The 18,331-nt window shown below is 36.4% G+C and overlaps 1 protein-coding gene across 3 annotated transcripts in view; it reads left to right on the forward strand.

Moving 5' to 3' along the window:
- Pss (phosphatidylserine synthase 1 homolog l(3)77CDf) overlaps positions 1-18,331 on the forward strand; it is a 91,238-nt gene that overhangs the window by 45,278 nt on the left and 27,629 nt on the right. For 2 of the 3 annotated variants that reach the window (XR_014132733.1, XM_081769104.1), the window contains exons 6-7: positions 13,606-13,828; positions 14,516-14,609. Coding sequence is in view for 1 of the 3 variants with exons in the window: in XM_081769104.1 (XP_081625230.1) it covers positions 13,606-13,828; positions 14,516-14,609 (317 nt within the window). In the remaining 2 variants the exon portion in view is untranslated. Of the gene's footprint in view, positions 1-13,605; positions 13,829-14,515; positions 14,610-16,462; positions 16,585-18,331 lie in introns of all 3 variants that reach the window. The other variant, XR_014132734.1, reaches the window with a different exon arrangement.

Consider the following 18,331-nt stretch of genomic DNA (forward strand, 5'->3'; position numbering starts at 1 on the left):
CTATCCTTTTAGCTTCAAGTAATACAGGCCCAAGTCTTCGGAAAATTCGTGTCGCCAAATTCCTAACGCAAGATGTTTGTTCAGCTGATTCAGGTGTACCATGGTTAATGCCAAAACAGATGCTGTTAGGTATAACAGTCAGATAATTCTCGCAGGCAGTACAGAATTAATAACTTTGCTCAACCGTACGGGCTACTCATCTTCATATTCACAAATATTTGAATTAGTAACAGCAATATGTCTTTCTGTTGTCGACAGCTGTGATTACCTCCAGCCATCAGTCTTAAAAGATTCATCTGTGCTCACCGTTTTGATTGGATAATTTCCGAGGAGTTGTGTATCACTTTCAGTTAAAGGGGTAAATATAAACTGCATGAGAGATGAGGTAAATCTGAACTCTGGGAATGGAGCATTCTCGCCGTGGGTTTCCACGAAGAAACTCACACACAAAAAAGGTGGTGATTAAGAACAGCTTGCAGTGACAGTAAATCAGTTTCGATAACCTAAACACTTACTGACATACCTGCACAGAGTGCGACTTCAATGAATTTAGATATGTTTCGTCCATGAACAATTTCAGCTCGACGATCTGGTACAAGTTGTGGTGTCTCGTTTCGGCTGTTATGAGATCCACTTCTTGAAACTGTAACAGTAGTGATTCATCTTCCTACCGAATAGGTGTTCCTTTAATGGCACGTTCAGCTGTTCTAGTGACACATTTCACTAGAGTTTCATATGAAACATCCTTTACCTTTTTTCGTGATCCCCATTTTAGTTCTATTTCTGGCAAAATACGCACTGCTCCTCGTTAAACAGGATGTCTACTACATACTGTCGTATAGCAATACGCTCGAAATATGGTGAATTGTCCACTAAAAGTGTACAATTTTCCGCCACACACAATTCAGCAGACTGACTTAGCAACCATGTTAATTTTGTGAAACTTTGGTAGTCCCAGCGATAGACCGTGTGTGTGTCGTATTCTTTGGAATCTGGATGCAAATTGATGCTAAGCGATGCAGTTTTGCAGTGTCACTCTCTTTCTACAGTTTTTTTTTTACCAGAAAGTTTTTCTATGAAAGCTTTTTTCGATTAAATTTCTCGTTCTCATGTCAGTTTCGTTTTATGTAGTGTATTACACAGAGTTCGATTTTTCACAACAGCAATCCTTTTTTTTTTTTTTTTTTTTTTGTTGCAATTGTCGTCTGTCTGATTGGTTTCTTTTTGTTTCCCATTCTTCTCCAGAATACTGAGAACACGTGGATTCTATGACGAATGTGCTACTATTATCAACTTACAGACAGACAAGAACATAAAGAATATAACGAATTGTTTAATATTACTGCACTTAAAAAACTACATATTACATACTGTATTACGTGCGATTATCTGTGTGCACATGTAATAAGAATACATGTTCTACGCAATAACTTCGAGAGTTGTTTGATAACTTCGCATATCAGAGACATGTTTGGAAGTTGTATTCATTGTAGATCAGCAGAACAATAAGTATTTTCAAAAGAACATAATATAATCGCACAACAGTAAAATTATTATTGCTTTGCAATATTTTCTAGTATACTATGGACCAACAACCCATAAAACCTTCCTGGAGGATTTCTCGGTACTGGGAATTTGTCATAATATAACGAATGAGAAAACCTATTAGAATAATGTGTATCACTTGTTTTCTATAGAAAAATGAAACGGAACATTGACAGAGTCATACTCATACTTCCTTGAAAATCAATTATTATGAACCCTGTGAAGACTATAAAATACATATTTCCTCTGCTAGTACTTGAAGGATCAAGACGAAATTTTCAGTTTAAGTTGAACATAAAACAGAATACACAAATACATGTTATTATTCACCTAGTTTACAGTGTTGCCACGTAATAATTAAAAGAATCTCGAGAAGGGATTTTTAAAGAGATATTTTCCTAAATATCCCTCACTTACTTTTCGTTTGTACACAGAAATGTCTCATTCATTACGTAAACTGAAAACCTATAATCGATCGAGGTATAACTTGTTCCAGTGTTGCACTAACCGTCTGATCTACGGTCATTTTTAGAGATCCCATCAATGTCTGTAAATATACACGGGTGATAAAGGGTTAACGGCTCCAGGACCCAGGTGTTGCACTTATATGTTGACCAACACTAAGGCACATTTTTAATATAGTGGCAAAGGTTCCCAAGTGTGGGGGGGTATCACCCCCCTCCTTGGCCGTTAGCCTATAATGGACAGTTTACAGTTTGCTTAATTCATTCTTTTTATTGATATTACAAACATATTATAAATATTTTCCATGCCATTTGAATGTTTTCAATGAATTGATTGTAACAATACTTTTAAGGAAATGCTTAATTCTTTCAATTTAGAAAAAGTAATAAAAACAATTCAACGCTAACATTTTTATAATTATTCATAGTTTATTACGTTTAAATATGTATAACAAAATTATGTTTTTTGTTTCATTGAAATTTTACGCATTGCCTACAATTTGTAATCATGATGGTATTTGAAAACGAACAGCGAGTTTTAAGAAAGATGTAAATAGTTTTAAACTGAAAACACTCGTAAACGTTTGGAGTGTCGTGATATTTAAACTTTGATAAACATAGTAATTTAATACCTAAAACTGCTTTCGTGAGCGCTCGTGGACGTTTGATATCAAGATAACTACTTTCTCAGCTTGACTATATTTATTCTTGCTGAGATTGGAGGAAAACTTATCAAACTTAGTGTTGCCGAACGGCAGAATTGTTACAAAGATTGACAGTATCGTAAAATGAGATCGGAGGGGAATCGTGGCGGATGGAAATTAAAAGAATATATTCAAAACGGTACATTGATTTAGGATTTGGGAATTAGATTTGTGGGCTTTCGGCATCTGTGCCCGTCACGTATGAGAGATGGTCCTCGGCGATCACATTATCCGAGGAAAGGGAGGGAAGCGGCCTGGAACCTGTATGTTAGGTACCATCCCGGCATTTGTCTGGTGTGAATGAAGAAAACCTCACTCAGGATGGCTGACCTGAGAAAGCTTTTTACACTTTTTCGAACGAGTGTCCCCTCTTGGCAGAACGGTGTGCTGAGTTGAACAGAAACAATATCATTCCATCAATGTTTCATAATCATTCACTTTCAATAACCATTCATCTCCTTTAGCCTGATCTAAAAGGCGTGAAACAACGGATATTATTTCATTTTCAGTGAGTATGTTTCCTTTTCCCCGTATTTTTTCTTCTGTACAGGTAATGATAACTCTGTCCTTAGATTAAAGCGTAAATTAATGCAGACTTTCTTTTTTTTTTCTCTCTCTTTTAAGTAAACATACAATTAGTGTACATTTTTTCTTGTTCTTTTATTTTATTTTATTTTTTTTTAAATATACCTTCTCTGTAAGCATTCGAGAAAGAGATGAAGTAAAGTAATTATAATTTCAACATATCACGCTATCTTCATAAAACAATGGATAAAAATAATTTTTCAGTTTATTTCGACTCATCAGTAATGGAGGAGGGCAAAAGGATAAACTTATTGACAAGTGACGTAGACAAACCAGAGTGGTGTATAGAATTCTCTCCAATTGAGGAGGATATTATACAGAGAGGTGAAGGAGAAATTGAAGTGAAGAAAGTGCGAATAATTTTATATAATGTATTTGAGGTAATTTGGATGACAAGTATAACTGAGGCACCTGGTTAATAGTGTGTCCTGTAATTTCCCTTAATTTTATTTTTCGTTACCCTTGTTCCTGAAGTGATATTTGATAGTGTTTTTAAAAGAAGGAAGAAAAAAACGCTTGTTAGTTTAAGTATGTTCAACGTTTTCAATTAGCAGCTTTTTTTAAATACAGAAAATGATGAAGGAAAATTTCTCTCGTTTTGTCTTCTATGGTAATTTTCTTTTTCGAAACTTTTTTTTTTCATTTTGTTTGGACGTGTTGTTTAGCATGTAATTCTATAGTGTGAATATTTGCTTTTCTCTTTGTAAATTTTGTTTTATAAGGATATATTCATAGCAGTGTGCTCTTTTCCTCTAATACTAGCTAAAAACTCTTTCAAATTTAAGAATTTTAATTTTTAGTACTGTTTCCTTTTGTGTATATATTCAGTTAGGTATTTCTCATTGAAATCCAAGAGATTTTTCTACCTATTTTTATATTTATTTCACGACACTAGTACTGATAAAATAGTTTTATTAATTACAATTAAACATTTAAAACGAGATACATAGGATGAACTTGGATAGCCATTAGCATTTCTATCTCATAAACGATCATGAATTGAGTCTTTTGTGCTGATCAGATTTTTGTTTTTCAAATTGTACAATACGTTCGAAAAGTCGCTCCATAAAGGATGTATCTAGGTAGATACTTGTTATTGTGAGAAAAGGATTAAAACATTTCTTTTTCTCCTTGTGTTTGTATATGTTATGTTATGCAAATGTTCGACACAGACAGGAATAAAGCTGAACTTAGAGGCGTATACTGCACAATAAAGACGGTTCGCGTCACATTATAATCAGTTATTGTGCTCAAAGGTCAGTCAGATTTTTGTTGATAGTCGATTAATACATATGTATGTTGCATTTTTAACAATGGAGCAACAAGTATTTTTTGGGTGAACACATGTTTCATGCGGGTGACACGTATAGAGAACATATGAAACATTATTCATTGAAAAAGTAGTTGAACAGTATCAGGATCGACTTAAAACTATTAAAATACTGATGGACGCTATCACATATAAGGTACATACAAGTTATTGATCACAATCTTTACTTCGAATATTCACAAGAATGTGTAGGAGGAAGGAGTTGCGCCTTCAAGTTAAGATAAATTGTTTTCAACATTTACTGTAGTGAAGTGTTTCTATGTATTCTTTGCCATAATCTATTACGTAGCGAGTTTCTAAACTCACTGTACAAGGTGAATAGCGAATTGATGGCTTAAGGACCAAGACTGGATACGACTAATATGGATTAAGAACTTCGATTTAACATTGGTCAAAAATCTGAATAGAGTACAGTTAATATAATTGTAAGATCAGTTTTATTTTTTTGTAAATGATAACGTAATTGCAAGAACTATCGAATTCTAGTGTGTTGTATTTGCTTCTATTGCAAAAAATTGTGTATAAGTAGAAATATATCGAAAGGAATTATTCAGCTTAATAGAAAAATGTGAAGTGCCTAATTTAAAATAATCTCAGGTCATCTAAAGGACAAACAATAAACATTACAAAATAACAAATCGAGGGAGTAAGATTGCTTACTAAAGTATCATAATAATAATAATAATAATAATAATAATAATAATAATAATAATAATAATAATAATAATAAAAACGTAGTTGATCGCCTTGAATTAAAAATAAGACCAGGAAAGAGGGAAGAAACCTGAGATTTTAAAATCATATCTAGGGTTCCGCGGAAGAAAATACCTTCCCTTTGGGAGATTATAGGGGAGGTTATTCTAAGCACAAAAGTTCCTATAACCATGTGTCTTACATCCAGTGGTTTTGAGAGTTACAGCTTACTAACCATTTTTGACCTTACGTTGAATGAAAGTATTTGTTGGAAATCCTGTAGTTATTCTACAGAGGTGAGACAGTGCATTGAATGGTGATGGAATGGCCTTTCATCGATATGCAGTATGTAATGGTTATGTCTTTGGAAGGGAAGTTATTGAAGGAAATCCTCTGTGACAATGTTACAATCTAGTTCCCGTAAATAATGTTGGAAAGGGAAATTTTTGAGGGACGCTATTCAATTTCCCTCGGCAACTTCTCTCCCAAAGATATCATTGCCACATGCTGCATACCGTTGCGAAGCAAAGGATTCCATCACCATTCAAATGCACTATGCCTCACCCCTGAAAAATAACAACAGGATGAGCAATAAATACTTTCATTCAACAGAAGATCAAAAATGGTTAACAATCTGTAGCTCGCAACGCGTTGAGAATATAGAATTTGGTCATAAGAACTTTTCTGCTTAGAATTGTTTCCGCTCTCACCTGCCAAAGGGGATTTCCTGTCGGAACGCCCTGTATTCCATATGTAGAAGGCTACTTGTGCCCAAATAGTTACCTTGTTTTATTTTGTATAGGTGATTCAGACCGTGTAACGTGGGTTCCTGTCACCACGGCATGGCGCGTCCTCAGGTTGCGGATCGAGGAGAAGGCCTCTAGATAAAGAGGTTAGCTGCGAATATACTGAATAAGCAGTCGCGGACAGACGACTAGGAGTGGTCCTCCAGCTTGGGGGTTTGGGTAAGGTTAACAACCTCATCCTGTAAAAAAAAAAAGGCACTTGTTCAGAAATATTCACAAAAGCCTCGGACAGGGACTGATAACTTGGCACGACCTCAGCAAAAGAAAATGGACATGAGATTTGGAACATGGAATATTAGAAGTCTCTATAGGGCAAGCGCGTTAAAATCCGTAACGAGTGAGTTAGAGAAATACAGGATGGATCTAGTAGGAGTTCAGGAAGTTAGGTGGGAAGGAAATGGATCTGAGAATTCCTGAAATTTTACGTTCTTTTACGGGGAAGGAAATAAAAATCACCAGTTAGGAACAGGGTTTTTCGTTCACAAACGAGTATTACCAGCAATTAAACGGGTTGAATTTGTTACTGACAGACTTTCTTTTGTTACTCTTAAGGGACGGTGGTGTGATATTATTGTTTTAAATGTACATGCCCCAACTGAAGATAAGGATGACGATATAAAAGACAGTTTTTACCGAAGAAGTGGAACGAATATTTGACCAACTCCCGCGATACCATATGAAAATTCTATTAGGGGATTTCAATGCTAAGGTAGGACGATTCATACCGATTACAGGGAATGAAAGTCTGCATAAGGAAAGTAATGACAACGGTGTTAGACTCGTGAACTTTGCAACATCCAAAAACCTAATCGTGAAGAGTACAAAATTCCCACATCGCGACATTCATAAATACACTTGGACATCACCAGACGGGAAAACACATAATCAAATTGATCACGTTTTAGTAGATAGAAGAAGGCAATCTAGCATAATTGATGTCCGGTCGTTTAGAGGGGCTGATTGTGACACTGATCACTACCTGGTAATAACGATAATACGAGAGAGATTATCGTTGAATAAAGGTAATATTCTATGTCCGAAAACGGAGAGATTTAATTTAAAGAAATTAGAAGAGAGCCAGGTAAGAGAGGAACACCAGATTGAAGTTTCGAATAGATTCTCGGTTTTAGAAGATTCGGAATGCACTAGTGTTGAGGATACTTGGATGAAATTAGAGATAGCATTAAAATTTCAGCAAAAGAAAAATTGGGACACGCGGAAATACGTAGGAACAAACCATGGTTCGACCAGGAATGCTTTAAACTAGCAGAGAAGAGAAAACAGGCAAAATTACGCTGGCTACAAAATCCGAATGAAATAACTATACAAAATTTCGCAGATATCAGGCGGGAAACTTCCAAATCTTTTAGAACAAAGAAACGCGATTTTTTGAAAGCTAAAATTAAGGAACTTGAAGATAAGAGTAAAAATAAAAACATTCGGGACATGTATAAGGGGATCAGCGAATTTAAGAAAGGCTATCAACCTCGTGCTTATATATTAAAGAAAGCTGACGGTACAGTTCTCACTGATACGGATAGCCTCTTAAATAGATGGAAAGATTTCTTTGACTATTTGCTGAACACGCAGCCAAAAACTAATGTGCGTGGAGAAAAAGATACACCGCAGAACCGTATATTCCAGAACCCAACCGAATAGAAGTAGAAACCGCTATAAAGAAATTAAAGAAATACAAATCTCCGGGTGTAGATGAAATTCCGGCTGAGTTAATTTTAGCTGGTGGCGAAAAATTGTGGAACAAGATACACAAACGCATTCTCCTTATCTGGAACAAGGAAGAATTGCCACAAGAGCGGAAAGAATCAATTATTGTTCCAATTCATAAGAAAGGCGACAAATATGACTGTAATAGTTATCGAGGCATTTCTCTTCTGTCAACACCCTATAAAATCCTTTCAAATATTCTATTAGCAAGATTGACCCCCCTACGCAGATGAAATTATTGGAGATTATCAGTGCGGATTTAGACGATATCGATCAGCTATCGACCAAATATTTACCATTCGCCAAATATTCGAAAAAAAGTGGGAATACAATACCCCGGTACATCAACTATTTATTGATTTTAGAAAGGCGTACGACTCGGTTAAGAGAGAAACATTATACATCGTTCTTACAGAACTTGGAATACCGAGAAAGCTAATTAGATTGATTAAGATATGTTTAAATGAATCCCAAAGTAAAGTCCGGGTAGGAAAATTTTTGTCCACGAGCTTTCACGTCGAAAATGGCCTGAAACAAGGAGGTGCGTTGTCGACATTATTATTTAACTTTGTTCTGGAATACGCTATAAGGAAAACCAGAGATAGCAACCAGGGCCTAGAGTTGAACGGTATTTACCAGGTTATGGTATATGCTGATGATGTAAATTTAATAGGAGAACAATAGAAAGAAATGCAGAGATCTTATTAAACGCTTGCAGGGACATTTGTTTAGAAGTAAATGCAGATAAAACTAAATACATGGAAGTGCGTCGGGACCGTAATTCGGCAAATTGTGGATGCGTTAAAATATTAAATAATACTTTTGATAAAGTGGATAATTTCAAATATCTAGAATCAATATTAACAGACGAAAATCATATTCACGAAGAAATTAAATGTCGACTAAAAGCAGGGAATTCGTGTTACTATTCGGTTCAAAACCTCTTGTTGTCGCGAATTCTGTCGAGAAATTTGAAGCTTAAAATATACAAAACGATAATCATGCCTGTTCTGTATGGTTGCGAAACATGGTCACTTACTCTGAGGGAAGAACATAGACTGAAAGTATTTGAGAACAAGATCCTTAGACGAATATTCGGACCCAAGAGGAACGGGAATGGGGAATGGCGGAAACTTCATAACGAGGAACTACATAATTTATATGGTTTACCCAACATTGTTAGGGTCGTCAAGTCTAGGAGGCTTAGGTGGGCAGGTCATGTAGCTAGAATGGAAGAAAGTAGAAACGCTTTCAGTCTTGACTGGAAGACTAATCAGAAAACAACCATTAGGAAGACCTAGGAGCAGATGGGAGGACAAATTAAGATGGATCTCTCAGAGATAGGAATACAAAGTAGAAACTGGATCCAATTGGCTAAGGATAGAAGTCAGTGGAGAGATTTTGTGAACGCGGCATTGAACCTCCGGGTTCCATAGGCAATAGAGTTAGTTAGTTATAGGTGATTCAGATTTAATTTCTGAGGTTCGAATCTTACAGCAAATTGTAAGTCTGCATCTCATCTAACCTCGGTGCTGAAAAATGAATATCTAATTCTGAATAATAAATTAACTAAATGAAACAAAAGTCGCTCTACTTGTCTTTATTAGTTAATGAATTCGAGAGGTACTGAATCATTGAAGTTTATTATTTATTGAGAAAAATGAAACCGCATAAATCGGGACACCTCTTTCAGCTACTCATTCAGTCTTAAGCAAATTTGGTTTGTACATCAAAAATTACTTTTTATTTTATTTTGTTTTTTTATTTATTTATTTATTTATTTATTGTCAGTGTTTAATGTTTTTCCGTTTCTTCGTTGTTTCTTATACCTCACATTCTTTCAACATTCACATGCATATATAATCCATCAATCTTCTATAGATAGACTCAAAGGCAGATAGAAGTATTATTCTGCATATACATTTTCAGGGTTCCCACCGATTTGGGAAAATCGGAATTCAGCTTACTCGTAAAATATCCTGAAAAAAATCTGTATATATATATATATATATATATATATATATATATACTGTTTACCCTCGGACAATGGGTCCCTCGACACTTCTGCGCATGACAGAAGTAGAAGAGTCCATTACAAAAAATGGGTATGTGTATGTACGGACAACATGTGTTCGTTTTCTCCTCTGGGGGCGAAAGAAAGAAGGTTGGAAGTTTAAACATAGTTGCCAGCCTACGTAAATTGGTCCCAGGTTAGCAATACATTCTTGTTAGGTAATGATGTCACGCAGTGAACAGAGCGCGCGCATTTTAAATGCAACCTAGCATTGTGTTTTAGGGGCTTCGACATTTGGTGGATCGCGCCAACAACCCGCGGGAGAACTTCAGTTATTGTCTTTCTGTACGGCACACATACGCTTGTGCGTGTGGAATTTACTGTATTTTTCTAGTTCTTTTTCTTATCTGTTTCGTGGTTATGCTTGCGTGAGCGTGTGTGTGTACGCGCGTCGTTTTATTTTATTATGATGGAGCCAATACCGTCAACCAGTGAAAGCAAAGTATTGTGCTTATCCCCGCCTTCAAATTTTGGATTTTTTTTTTTTTTTTTTTTGTTCATCTTGCACCGTAGATCCCCAGTCATGCCCTACGGACAATAATAATCAGTAATCGTGCTTTCAGTGCTGTAGGCCCACTTTGATTTCATTCTCATATTATTATTTATAAAATCTTATTAGGTATAGATTTACTGCGCCGGGTTGGTAACACTGCAAACAATACCTTTACCGCCGACATGAATAACCAACGCCTTCCTTCCTTTTCTTTTTCTTTTACAGTCCATTCCTTTCATTAAGATAGACTCTTCTTGGCACTCTGCCAACTAGAGGTCTCGGCCGAATGGGTAAACTGTATATATATATATATATATATATATATATATATATATATATACAGATGGTGATCAGAAAAATGGAAACACCTGAACGAAATTGCAACTTACCAGATTAATTTGGTGTCGGGCCACCTTTCGCCTTCAGAACAGCCTTGATGTGACGTGGGATGGAGGCATAGAGGTCGTGAATGGTAGCAAGTGGAATTTTACACCATTCCTCGTGCAGGGCATCGTCCAGTTCTGTGAGAGAGAATGGAGGTGGAAATCGTCGCCGGAGTCGTGTTTCCAAGACGGACCACAGATGTTCAATTATGTTGAGATCTGGGAATTGGGCGGGCCAGAGGAGGTGTTGAACTTCATCCCGATGTTCCTCAAACCACACTGCAACAACGCCAGCTGTGTGAATGGGTGCATTATCATCCTGGAAGATGGCGTCATTGTCCGGGAGTAACATCCGGACCATAGGATGCAAGTGGCCTCTTAAAATTGCGACATAATCGTTGGCAATGATTCGTCCGCTAAGTGTGACCACAGGACCCAATGAAAACCATGATATTGCGGCCCACAGCATCACCGAGCCGCCGCCATGTTTCACAGTTGGGCGGAGACACTGCAGATCATAAGCTTCTTTGGGCATTCTCCACACATAAACACGGGCAACACGACCCCGTAAGTTCATGTCATGTAATTCGCGGCGGAATGTGATTGTCGAAACAGGGTGGGGGAGGTGCTGATTGAGTTCCTCCGTCAGTTGCTCCGCAGTGGCACGACGGTTCAGCGTGACAATGCACTTTAATACCCGGCGTGACCTGTCACTCATGATTTTCTTCCGCCCACTGTTCCACTTCCCCAGTGTAGTTTTCCTGTGTGTTGTGTAGGCCGTCATCACCTTCGACACTGTCCCACGCGACACACCTAACACAGTAGCCACTGCCGTCACACTCACTTCACGTAACCGCGCACCAACAATTTGCCCTCTTTGAAACTCTGAGAGGTCTCCCATTTTACACAACCTCCGTCTGCTGCAGCCACTGGACACTGCTGTTCCACTGCGCCTGACGTAGTATGGAGACCGACCTAACACACCACCACCAGCGGTCCGGCGCTGCGGGCGCCACGACACCACTGCCAACCCATACATCTGACGTGTTGCCAACTACAGGTGTTTCCATTTTTCTGATCATATATATATATATAATATAACTGGAGAAATCAGGGAATTGAAGTATAACTTCTCATAACTCATTTTTCTTTTTGCCTTACCCGGGTATTTGGTAGAACATTTTTTTTTAAATAAAATAAGTCTACCTCTCTACCTTCACACCCACTCTATATATGTGCATGCATAGTAGACTTTTTACTTAGGCTAGACCTAGAAATTTGTAAATCGTAATCTGGGAAAGTCAGAGAATTCGTCGTCGCCAAATAAGTTGAAATCCTAATTTTGCATTTGTTCAGAAGTTTTATTAAATAACATTGAGCACAGTTGACTTTGCCACTTGCCTGCTAATACTGAGTAGGGGAGAAAATTTGAATAAGTCCTATTGAATATTTACTTGTAATCAGAATTACACAACCGAGTTCTGTAACTCAATTCGAATTGCATTTATCTTGTAATCCTATTTATAAAATAAAAAGATCTCGCTATGTGAGTCATGCTATTATGTATACTCCAAGAGTTCAGGGCTGCATAAGCATCTAGGCGAAAATATTCCGATTTTCGTAATCTTATCGTAAACACAAGACACCTCTCTCTGTCAGTCACACTAATGCTTGATAGTTCCTACTTGACAGCAAGAGATATCGCTAAGACTGTAGCACACTTGTCTCCTACTGTCTTCCCTACCGAAAAAAAAGCCCACTAAATATAGGTCTGTCCCCCCCAGAAATGAGACATAGTGTGGAAAACCATTTTATTACCAATAGGTCCAATTACACTTAATATTCTTAAAAGTAGAACTCTTGAACTTTAAAGAGCAATCCCATCGTTGGCTACTGCCCGTAGCAGCGCAATAAATCTTGATTTTAGATGCGTTGGGGAGCACTGGTCACAGCTACTTAGACCTTTGCAGTTGTTCCGAAACGATGTCTTTTCAGGCCGACCTTGTGTCGCGGGAACACAAAGAAGTCTGCCGGTGCCAGATCAGGACCGTATGGTAAGTTTTTTTAAAAAAAGTAACATGTTTTCTGCCTAGAAAGTTCTTCGGTGGAGCGATACGATGGATATCTGATTTCGGTAGGTCCAACGTATCTGCGATTAACTTTACACTCAAACGCTGCTTAGACACCAACACAAATTTGCACTTCAGCCATATTTTTGGGAGTTTTGGACGCTGTTGGACACCGGAATATTGTTCGCTCTTCGCATCATCTTTGAACCTGTACACTTGTGCTTGTAACAAAGTTCATCCGCCATAGGATTGTCTTAATATTGCAGGCGTGTCAGTAGCGAATTTATCTAGTTCCATTTATTTTGATTTATTTATTTATTATGTGCCGCTGCTTCAAGCTGCACTGATATTTCCATCAGAACTTAACACTGAAACATTTTATCGTGCTAGCTATCCCTAAACTGTAATGCGTGAGTTGAGTTGGATCAGAGTGTGTGCTTGACATGGCTATCGATCTACCCGTCTTATTGGCGTTGTCTTGCTCCACTAAATTTCATACTCAAGGTTTTGTAAATATCACGTCTGTTCTTTATATTTCCTTTTTTTCATACTTCCCCTACCACATGAAGCGTTTTAGCAAAAGAAGTCATACTGTGCTCTTTTTAGTATTGTGTTTAAATTTTTTCTGTACTTTTTCTAGTGTTAACTATTTTGTAATAAATAATGCATAATAGTGGCTTACCCTACAATGGGTGTTCAAATACATTAATCATAGTTACATTTTGTTATTGCAGGCAGTACTATAGTTATGTGACTGACACCCGGTGTAAGAGAGTGGGAACCCAGTGTTGGGTTTATGGTGCCATAATGTTTACTGAAGCTATTTTATGTATTAAAAATGGGAAGGAACTTTTTGAAAGGACACAGGCCATTAATATTGTCCTTTGGCTTCTGTGCCAGTTCTTTCTCTCAGTTGGCTGCGTTTATGGATGCGTACTGTATCACAGATATTTTCAGGTAAGTGCGTGTTTAACTATTTTTATCAAGGAATAGGAGAAACCAACCCATTAAGTTTCAACATGGATCTTAGTAACAACATTGGATCCATTTACTCTTTGCTTGTTATAGAATGGGGTATAGTTGCGAAAGTGGAAACCATTTTGCAACAAAACGAAAGCAGAAAAGGGAGCATGTGTATATACACCGACTGATCATTGAATTTTAACAATCCTTCCGAAATTCGATTTTTTTGCTACCTAATTTTTAGAATAACAATGCTCATACCGGTAGTTCATAGCTACTGGCTTAGGCAGGCTTGTTAGTAATAAAGGTACACATGTAATGGGCAAAATAAAAATTATTTTAAGTCCTTGACAAAGACTAGATCGTGGGATTCCGAAGAGCTGATACCTCATTTTGATCGAAGGATATTTATTTGCAATATATACCAAGCTTTCAGTAGTACTGTACATTCCCTCCGTCAAGAAATGTGAGAGTATTATTTCTTGACATTATACTTTCGTTTTCTATTGTAGGTTGACATTCTATAAGCAGTCGAAAATTTACTTTTTTATAATGTATGTATCTGGCAACTAAAATATCTAAATTTCTTTGATTTGATTTTCCTGTGTCTTCATTTTTATTTCGATGTATAAATTACGATTTATTTTATTTTATTTTATTTTTATTTATTTTTTTTAATAGAGTCAGGAGGACACTTCACGAGAAGCTTCTCCATGCAAAGCTGCTCAGGGTGACTTAGTTACCGAATCTTCCGTGGAGAAAGAGGGAGGAGTAGGTAAGTGTGATACCAAGTCAAAATTTTTAAGAGAGAAATGATACAGGCGATCTATTTACGTGTTTTTCATGTTAAAGAAAACAAAATCATGAAGCAAATATAATTTCTGATTTGCCTTCTAAATATCTGCTTGTATCTTACAATTCTACTGTGTGATAATATTCAAGAATGCCCTTGCATACAATAAAATACTTTCGGTGAAAACATTTATGTTCTTGCATTTATTTAGGAATTTTCTTGAGCTTACTTTGAATTACTAATTATTTCCTACAGAATATTATGTTGTATGTTTTGTACGTTTTTCAAAAAATATCTCCTTAGGCATTTCTGTTTTCACCCTCTCTATGTATCGTAGATTCTATTTAAAATTAGTGCTAAGCAAACGAACTGAAATCACTATAATGATAGAAACGAAGGAGGAAATTCAATAGGTTCTTAAGTCAATTTAAATATTTTACACGTTAATTATCGTTGCAGTATTGATATTGAGTCTTCTTGTAATGGCTTGACATGTTACTGTAGATCATTAGCAATTAACGTAACTTGCCTTTTGCTTCTATATTCGTAGCTGAGAAAGAAATGTTAAAATGTAGAAGTGTATAAATTCAATTCAGATAGATACATTATGTAATACTAATGTAATAGCTTTTTCCCGTAGAGTATGTAAATTTATCTTTGCAGTAACAGGAAAGTGTTGTAAATTCTTAGATTTATACCAATATTATTTCATTAAATACAGTTCAAGAGCATAAACGTCGTATACATGGTGTTCTAGAACATCAACAATGTGAGAGAAGTGATTCCTCTCATTAAAACATGCAAAATCAATATGGGTCAACAATATGTTATTTCGGAGTTAGCCCACCGAAAGTTGGTCAGAAAATATAGAAAGGTTCATAATTTGATATCGAAATCTATATTATAAAAGAGAACGCACAAATCCTTTGTTAGCTCATCACGCTAATACGGCTGAACCAATTTCTTTTATTTTTGGGGGGTTATTAGGATTTGGACCCTAGATGGTTTTTATCATATCACTTTAATTTTTAATTAGCAGTGTCTTGAGATAATTGACCATTCAAGTGTGCATACGTACAAATCCTTTGTTATTAGTTCATCATAGGTAAAAATAAACGTATTTATATGCAACCCGCATGACCGTGTCACTCGGCGGGTTAACATAAATGACAGGCGCTATAATGTTAACATTTACTGCAATTTGAAAGCGAAAAAGTAAAAATTATCTAAGTAACAAAGTTTATTGCGTTCCGGGGTGACCGCAGCGAAGCGGGGTGAACGCTGCTAGTATCGGATAAAGGTAAGGTAAAAGAGTCTAGTAGTTAATTTGTGCCTAGAATCCATTAATGCACCAGTAGATATTGGATGTGTGCCAGTTTTCAATTCGTGATTGATCGTTTTTCGTTTCTGGAAGACCTTATGAATCTTCTATGCTTCGAGGCTAATTCCCTCGCCGCTTCTGTCCCACATGCACTATACATTTATGGATTCCAGACTTGACATAAGAACTATGTTCTTTAAACTAACCAATATTTTGTACTCTAGTTATGACTCTTTATTTTATCGTTCCGACCAATTTTCGGTCAGAAGCTTCGTGAATGTAGCTGTAGCTTCGAAATTGTGCAAGTGTGCATTCATGTTGAAAATATATATATGTATGTATTTATGAGAGGATTTATTTCCCAAACTTGTTTTGGTATCGTTTCTAAACATCTTGTGCATTAAATTCAGAATGGGAAAGTATCTTCTTTTCATTTCTTATTTTCTGTTTGGTACCATGTAATTAGTATTATCTGCATTTATAATAATCATAAATTGACTAGAAATTTCTTCAGGTATCTCAGAAAAGCCTGTAAATAGCTGAAGGTCAATTTCTAACAACACCGTTCTCCTGATGTGAAATTTGATCAGCTCTGGGGCAGTAAGATTTTAACTGAGCATGATTTTTAATTGGAAGGTAGAGTATTGTGTTACATGTGGATGGACTAGATTGTAAAGCACTTCTGTGTAACAAAATGCTGCACCCATCTATTCAATAAGTCCAATGTTTAACATTCACATCTGACCTGCACTTTTGGGCCTTGAAATTAACATCGTGAAATGTAAGTGTGTTTAAAATTTCACTTCACTTCAATTCTTCTTTGAGACGATATAACATAAAGCAGCGTGAACTCTTTCTCCTTACTAACAGGCTCAGAAACTGTTTGCCAAGATCAAATAAGGCAAATCTTTAAGCAGCAAAAATTAAGTTAATTGAATGAACTTCATAAATTTAAGTCTTTTTATATTATTCCATACCTAAAATGAAAATTGGTCTTAAAATCGCGTTATAAGGTTAGTTTGTTACGTAGAACACTTCGTAACTAATTTTAAATCCATACTTGTGGACACTTGTAATGACCTCTTAATTTTTTTATATTTTTTTTTAATATCATGGAATTATTTCAAATTCATCAATTTAAAAGATAAACAAGTAAATTTCATGCCGTTGTAATTTAATATATTAAAATTGACCTGAGTAATTTAGAGTTACAGAAGCTTACGTTTCACATTACTACAACTTGTTTCTATTAAAGTTGGTACCCCATTTTTATTGTGTCATCATTATTGTCTTTTTTCTTGGTTCTGCTATCTCTCGATTTTGTTTGACTCAAATTTCCGTTCTTCCCAGTCCTGAGCCAACTTTTCATTTCCATGTACATTTTTTCCTGCATCTTTTATCATTTGGAAATATTTCAATCTGGACCATCCTTCGGATATTTTTTTTTTTTTCTTTTGCTGTTCCCTCCGTAGCTAATAGCTTGGTTCCTCCATGTCTCGTAATGTGTCCAATTATTCTGTTTCTTCTTTTCGAAATTGTCTTCAGTGTTCTCTTTTATCTCCTGTTTCCACCATTTTTCATATAATATCTTAACCATTTAATTTTCAGCGCTCTTCTATAGACCACATTTTGAAGCTTCAATTCTGTTTTCTTCTAGAGTCCATGCCTCACATCCATACAGTGTCATACTTCATATGTAAGGTTTCATCAGTCTTTTCTTCAGTTCCATGTCGATATTTGCGGTTTATAAAGTTTGTTAGCTCCTGGCGTAAGCATACAGGAGCTTAAGCTTTCACTTTATTATGCATATATGTATGCGTGTAATACTTTCTCGGAAGCTACTGGCCGTATCTATACGAAATTTAGTGGGGAAGTTATCCATCATCCAGGGAATAAAGGTCTGTATTTGGTGACCGAGTTAGGATAGGGACAGTGGTACTTTATTTCTCGGTAAGTACTGGCCGGATGTGTACGAAATTTGGTGTGGAAGTAGATTATCGTTTAAGGAATAAAGATCACTATATCTGGTGCCCGAGCTTGGGCAAGGACAGGCTCGCCTCGTCTCGATTTCTGTCTGGTACTTTATTTCTCTATTTACTGGCCGAATCTGAACCATATTTGGTGGGCAAGAAGCCCATCGTCTAAAGATCGCTATATTTGGTGGCCAAGCTTGGACAGAGACAGGCTCGACTCGGCTCAATTTTTTTGTGGTACTATTTTTTTCGGTAACTATTGGAGATATGAACCAAATTTGGTTTGGAGGTAGTGCATTGTCTAAGGACAGGCTTGGCTCGACTTCTCTTTGATACTTTATTTCTCGGTAACTACGGGCCGGATCTGAACCAGATTTAGTGGGCAAGTAACCCTTCGTCTAAGGAGTAGT

This window comes from Thermobia domestica, chromosome 8 (assembly GCF_964235325.1).
Source record: "Thermobia domestica chromosome 8, izTheDome1.hap1.1, whole genome shotgun sequence".
Taxonomy (NCBI): Eukaryota; Metazoa; Arthropoda; class Insecta; order Zygentoma; family Lepismatidae; genus Thermobia; species Thermobia domestica.